Genomic DNA, 7181 nt, shown 5'->3' with positions numbered 1-7181 from the left:
AACATGATCATCTTATACAACAACTTATATCTCATCACGTCTTGACCATATCACAACATGCCCTGCAAAAACAAGTTAGACGTCCTCTACTTTGTTGTTGCAAGTTTTACGTGGTTGCTACGGGCTTAGCAGGAACCGTTCTTACCTACGCATCAAAACCACAACGATAGTTTGTCAAGTTGGTGCTGTTTTAACCTTCGCAAGGACCGGGCGTAGCCACACTCGGTTCAACTAAAAATGGAGAAACTGACACCCGCTAGTCACCTGTGTGCATAGCACGGCGGTAAAACCAGTCTCGCGTAAGCGTACGCGTAATGTCAGTCCGGGCCGCTTCATCCAACAATACCGCCGAACCAAAGTATGACATGCTGGTAAGCAGTATGACTTATATCGCCCACAGCTCACTTGTGTTCTACTCGTGCATATTACATCAACGCATAAAACCAGGCTCGGATGCCACTGTTGGGGAACGTAGTAATTTCAAAAAAATTCCTACGCACATGCAAGATCATGGTGATGCATAGCAACGAGAGGGGAGAGTGTGTCCACGTATCCTCGTAGACCGAAAGTGGAAGCGTTAGCACAACGCGGTTGATGTAGTCGTATGTCTTCACGATCCGACCGATCAAGTACCGAACGCACGGCACCTCCGAGTTCTGCACACGTTCAACTCGATGACGTCCCTCGAACTCCGATCCAGCCGAGTGTTGAGGAAGAGTTTCGTCAGCACGACGGCGTGGTGACGATGATGTTCTACCGACGCAGGGCTTCGCCTAAGCACCGCTACGATATGATCGAGGTGGATTATGGTGGAGGGGGGCACCGCACACGGCTAAGAGATCAAGAGATCAATTGTGTGTCTATGGGGTGCCCCTGGCCACGTATATAAAGGAGTGGAGGAGGGGGGAGAGGGCCGGCCCCTATGGCGTGCCCTGGAGGAGTCCTACTCCCACCGGGAGTAGGATTCCCCCCTTTCCAAGTAGTAGGAGTAGGAGTCAAGGCAAGGGAAGAGAGAAGAGAAGGAAGGAGGGGGCGCAGCCCCTCCCCCTAGTCCAATTCGGACTAGGCCTTGGGGGGCGCCCAACCTCTCCTCTCTCTTTTCCCTAAAGCCCAATAAGGCCCATATGCTCCCCGGCGAATTCCCGTAACTCTCCGGTACTCCGAAAAATACCCGAATCACTCGGAACCTTTCCTATGTCCAAATATAGTCGTCCAATATATCGATCTTTACGTCTCGACCATTTCGAGACTCCTCGTCATGTCCCCGATCTCATCCGGGACTCCGAACTCCTTCGGTACATCAAAACACATAAACTCATAATATAACCGTCATCGAACTTTAAGCGTGCGGACCCTACGGGTTCGAGAACTATGTAGACATGACCGAGACACGTCTCCGGTCAATAACCAATAGCAGAACCTGGATGCTCATATTGGCTCCCACATATTCTACGAAGATCTTTATCGGTCAGACCGCATAACTACATACGTTGTTCCCTTTGTCATCGGTATGTTACTTGCCCGAGATTCGATCGTCGGTATCTCAATACCTAGCTCAATATCGTTACCGGCAAGTCTCTTTACTCGTTCCGTAATACATCATCCCGCAACTAACTCATTAGTTGCAATGCTTGCAAGGCTTAAGTGATGTGCATTACCAAGAGGGCCCAGAGATACCTCTCCGACAATCGGAGTGACAAATCCTAATCTCGAAATACGCCAACCCAACAAGTACCTTTGGAGACACCTGTAGAGCACCTTTATAATCACCCAGTTACGTTGTGACATTTGGTAGCACACAAAGTGTTCCTCCGGTAAACGGGAGTTGCATAATCTCATAGTCATAGGAACATGTATAAGTCATGAAGAAAGCAATAGCAACAAACTAAACGATCAAGTGCTAAGCTAACGGAATGGGTCAAGTCAATCACATCATTCTCCTAATGATATGATCCCGCTAATCAAATGACAACTCATGTCTATGGTTAGGAAACATAACCATCTTTGATCAACGAGCTAGTCAACTAGAGGCATACTAGTGACATACTGTTTGTCTATGTATTCACACATGTATTATGTTTCCGGTTAATACAATTCTAGCATGAATAATAAACATTTATCATGATATAAGGAAATAAATAATAACTTTATTATTGCCTCTAGGGCATATTTCCTTCAGTCTCCCACTTGCACTAGAGTCAATAATCTAGTTCACATCGCCATGTGATTTAATACCAATAGTTCACATCACCATGTGATTAACACTCATAGTTCACATCGACATGTGACCAACACCCAAAGGGTTTACTAGAGTCAATAATCTAGTTCACATCGCTATGTGATTAACACCCAAAGAGTACTAAGGTGTGATCATGTTTTGCTTGTGAGAGAAGTTTAGTCAATGGGTCTGCCACATTCAGATCCGTAAGTATTTTGCAAATTTCTATGTCAACAATGCTCTGCACGGAGCTACTCTAGCTAATTGCTCCCACTTTCAATATGTATCCAAATTGAGATTTAGAGTTATCTGGATCAGTATCTAAATTGATGCGTAAGTATTACTGCCATGGTCGTGCTGCTGCTTGGAGTAGTCGGAGGATGCCGAGTCTTTGGTGGTGCTGGTACTCGTGCTTGGCCTTGGCGGCTTGGAAGTGGAGGAGCGGTGAGGGTTGCAGAGGCGTGGCGAGTGGTGGTCGATGGCCCGGCCGCTGCTGCTGCCGACGCCGTTGCTGGTGGTGGTTGAGGCGATGACGGAGCAGAGTGGCGGTGACGCGTAGTGGATAGGACGTCAGTGTTGGGAGGGCATGATTGCTTTTGTGTTTTAGATCTAGGGGTGTATGTGTTATTTTTTTTGCTAAATCAATTTATTACAATTTGGTCCCACTTATAAAAAAGTGATTAAATGGATCAAATCATTTGATCAGTACTTTTTGCAACGATTTAACAAATTTTTGATGTTTTCTGTAATGGATTAATAAGTTGGTGGTTTTCTATCAACCTAGCCGCAAATGTGGTAGTTTCTTACCATTGACTCTCGTGCGGCAGGCCTCCTCCACATACAGACGGACGCCGCGCCCCCGCCGTCTCTCCATGGCGCCGCCCCTGCTCCTCCCTTTCCCCGCCCTTGACCGACGCTCACCGAGCTCCCCACAGCCCCCATGGCGCCGCCGCTTCCTGCTGGATCTCCTAAACAGTCGCGGGCTGGGCGGCGGCGCCACCCCCGGATCTGGAACGGGCTGGGCGGTGTGAAGAGGAGCAGCGACGGCCGTCGACTGCCTCTAGTCGGTTGGCCGGGGTGCGACGTCCTCCGGTAGTTGACCAGCGCGGGGAAGTTGGCGGTTGGTGGCGGACGTTGCCGGCGATTTGAACTACGCGATAGCTTATCAGCTGGACCAGGTACTCATTACTCTTATTAGAAAAGGGAGGAAGGTGGAACGAAGCAGAAATAGCATCAGCTCCATGTCGTCATTATGTGTGCGTACATGGAAACGATGAGAGAAATCTCCAACATGTGCGGCCTACCTTACTACATCATGTCGTCACTATGTGAAGATCCAACGCTTGTCCGCAGTGAGCATGTTCGTTGGTTCAGACTTGATCTGCCTGCATATGCAATGTTGTCATGGTGGCAACAGGATGTGATGCCTGCCAGGCAGCACGTCAGCCTTAATTAGCAAACAGCATGGCAGCGAACAAAGATGTACCAGGATGCTTACAGATTAGTAAGCTAGCTAGCCTTCCCCATGGAGTGTCTCCGCCTGACGTCGGTCTCCAGCCCTGGCGACGCATGCAGCAGGCTGCAGGCGGTGGCCGTCAGTCTCAGGACGGCGGCCAACTCTGACGAGCTCCTCACCCGCCTACTCCATCATGGCAGAAACCTGGTAAAACTCGTGCAGATACACTTTTGGCTTTTACTGTTAATTCCTTGTATCACTCTGCTCACACTAATAGTTGGTATATATACATCTTTAACTTAATCAAGGTGTTGGACAACACTGACATTCAGCAACCAGATGCTGCTGCTGCTGAAGCTCACTTCTTCCTTCCCAATGCCAATTTGAAAGAACCTGCTGAGAAAATGGTCAATGTCCACAGACCTCTTTCTGATCTTCACCATGAAATGGACGATTTCTATCCAGTTTGTTCTGTGATGCCCAGCCAGAGTATTACTGACAAGGTTAGTCTATATTGTACTCCCTCCGTCCCATAATTTAAGACATTTTTTTACTCTAGTGTAGTGTCAAAAACGTCTTACATTATGGGACGGAGGGAGTATAATTTATTAGCCAGCAAGGTTCAATTTTATGAAACTATCTGTCACTTTTATGCTAAGAAGCTTTGTTTGCGCATCTCCTGTATTAAATGTGTTTATTTCTGGATGCTTTATTTTCCGTCTGTTCAGTATAAGTAGTCCTAATTAATTTCGAAAGTCCAAGTTGAGTCCAAGTAGTGGCAAACTAGAATCCTTCTTTTCTTTTCTGCTTTATAGTATATATGCAACTTCTGTAAGGTTGTCCACTTATACTAGGTAATCTACGTCTTGGTATGAAAAATTATCTCCACTCTCTATTCTTCCAGTTCTGTGATGCTGATGAGTCTGAATGTTTACCTCCAGTTTATTTAGAAGCTAGGTTTGTCAGTTTCATTTTCCATTCCACTTGAGATCTAATTTTGTTCCTGGTGCGCAGAATCACAATGTCATAGTTACTCTGGATCACTCTCAGCAATCAAATGCTAATCCCTCCGGTAAAAAATGTGTGATAATTACGTGCAGACGTTTCACTTCCCCTGTTTCTGCTGCTGACACAACTGCAGAAGCTCCACTTGTAAGTCATTTTTATTTGCTAAAAAAAATCTCTGAGCTGTGTTGCTTTCCCTCTGCTGATCATGACATGACACCATCATATTAACCATATTAATATTTTTCTGTTGCAGTCCAATGATTCTCCAGATGTGCAGATTTCTGATGAAAGGAAGTTCGACGTGAGTTGCCGTCAATTGTGTAAAAATGTCGATGATGCTTCTAATAGCATTATCAGTTCTGCAAAGCCTCATGACAATCGCTCTTCCGATTATACCCCCGCATCCAAAGTTCAGTATGTAATCAAGGTTAGCACTAGTTCTTCTAGAAGAAAGAAAACACCTCATGATCCGAGGAGAGTTCTTCTCTCATCCAGTCCTTCTGTCCCTGAAACAAATCGATTTCCGGTCTCTGCTCTTGAGAGGAGATATTATGCGGTGTTTTGCAGACTTGCACGGAGTGAAAGATATCAGTGGTATATATGCTCTTTCCTGTTTCATTTCTGTAGCTCAATTATTGTTCTTCTGATTCTGCATTATGCAAAGGAAATACTTCGCTGCATCGTATTGACATTTATATTCTATCTTTATGTGAGCAGCATGACTGCCATTATATATCGCAAGGTCCGCTGCTCCTACCTCTCTCTTGGTCAGTCATTGATGCCAGGGGGTCATGTCAATAACTTTCTGATTTCTGTTTTCTGCCGGAAATTGTTTGATGATTGCCATCCATCAGTTTCTAAAAAACATTACTTCTTCTCTTATATTGGGGTAATAATTCTCTTCATTAGAAGCTCCATCTGTTTCCACATATATACGTGCCAAAATCTGTTTTGTTATGGTTTGGCTGCTGATTCTTATATATTTTGCAGGAAAACATTCTAAAATACAATAATAAAGATCAGTTTAAACTCATAGAAAATACTTTTGAAGGTGCAAGTCTAGTAAAGAAAATTGATGCATGTGAACTGGTATGGTATTTTTTTATTGCTCTTTATCCTAGTTCTCGTCTCTTATTTTAGTGTAATATATGAACTGGTTCTTACAAATATATTTTCCGGTTGCAGCTATTCTTTCCTATATGCCATTGTAAGCACTGGTTTTTATTTGTTGTCGACCTACAAAACCGTCAATTTGTATTTATGGATTCCTTGTTCCATAAGAAGTCTCGTTATCAAGTTGTGGTCAGCGAGATGCTTGTAAGTAATTCTATTTGCAAATCTTCCTCTTTGTTTCTTCACTTAGTTTCTTTAGTATGTTCACCTTCAATGTTTAGTCATGTGAATGCTGATGTGTTGTAATTTAGGTTGGTAATTTCCAACATTTGTGGAACGAGATAGTTGATCCAGAGTATATCTTCGATAATTTCAGAATTGTCTATCCTGATATGCCAAGACAAGGAAACGGGTAAGGCTAACTACAAGCAGGTGTTTCTTGATGTTCATTGCCAGACATTTGTGAAATATATTTTCTTGTATTGATGTTTCTGCTTTCTTTGATTTTAGGAATGATTGCGGTGTCTTTGTGATGAAATGTATGGAAATCTGGACTCCTAGAGTTGTTCTTCATGATTATTTCTCAAGAGTCAACATTCCAAATATACGGATACAATACGCGAATCAGCTGTTCTTCAGTTCTAAGAATACCGCTGATAAGTCTCTGGTAACACATTTCCTTCGAGAGGTAATCCTCTTGTTCTTTTTTTGGCCACTTCGGTTTTTCCTGCTAAGTATGTCTGGCTGATGTTTACTGGATGCTCTGTTCTGTCCTTTTCTGCAGGGCAAATTTCATCGTGTCAGAAAGAGTGTAACTTCAGAGTCCAACGTGTCTCGGTAACCAGGACAGAGGAGAAATAGATATTGTTTCACAGACGAATGTGTCTCAGTAAACAGGACATAGGAGAAATAGATACTGTACTAGGACCATGCCCGCTTGTTGCCGCAGAAAATTGTGATTACGTTTTCATTGATGGTTTTAGCCAAATTAGTTGTATGTCATCTATTGTTATGGTGCAGTAAACATTGGCGAGAAACAAAGAATGACATGCACCTAGATCGAAGATTGAAGACAACAAAGTAGTGCAGCAAAGTACATTCCCAATCACCAAATGAAGAATCTGTGGACGCCTGAGTGTGGTTTCCCAGCTCCTTAATATCCATTAAGCATTCATCTGATCATTCGTGCATCACATTATTTCACTTACTCTGTGCGCCAATGTTTGGTGATGCAACTGCAAGATCCGTTGATGCCAAAGTTATTACTGGAAGCTAGAAAATGGCAGTCATGAAGAAGATGCTGTAGGGATTTTAGACAGTGTTACTGGCACGTGTATTACCCATTCTCCTACCATTAAAATGGGCGTTCTGTTTTGTGGGCTCTAA

The 7181-nt window shown here is 44.0% G+C and overlaps 1 protein-coding gene across 1 annotated transcript; it reads left to right on the top strand.

Moving 5' to 3' along the window:
• The first annotated feature begins 3007 nt into the window (after window positions 1-3007).
• On the top strand, window positions 3008-6958 carry LOC125522645 (putative ubiquitin-like-specific protease 1B). Its single transcript, XM_048687693.1, has 10 exons — window positions 3008-3881; window positions 3983-4177; window positions 4689-4826; window positions 4936-5276; window positions 5400-5571; window positions 5673-5771; window positions 5868-5999; window positions 6107-6207; window positions 6306-6483; window positions 6580-6958. The coding sequence occupies exons 1-10, from the start codon at window positions 3744-3746 to the stop codon at window positions 6634-6636; spliced, it is 1551 nt and encodes a 516-aa protein (XP_048543650.1). The 5' UTR covers window positions 3008-3743; the 3' UTR covers window positions 6637-6958.
• Window positions 6959-7181: the final 223 nt, after the last annotated feature.

The sequence above is a fragment of the Triticum urartu genome, chromosome 7 (genome assembly GCF_003073215.2).
Source record: "Triticum urartu cultivar G1812 chromosome 7, Tu2.1, whole genome shotgun sequence".
Classification (NCBI taxonomy): Eukaryota; Viridiplantae; Streptophyta; class Magnoliopsida; order Poales; family Poaceae; genus Triticum; species Triticum urartu.
Note: the sequence above shows the minus strand (reverse complement) of the source record. Positions and strands in the feature narration are given on the sequence as shown.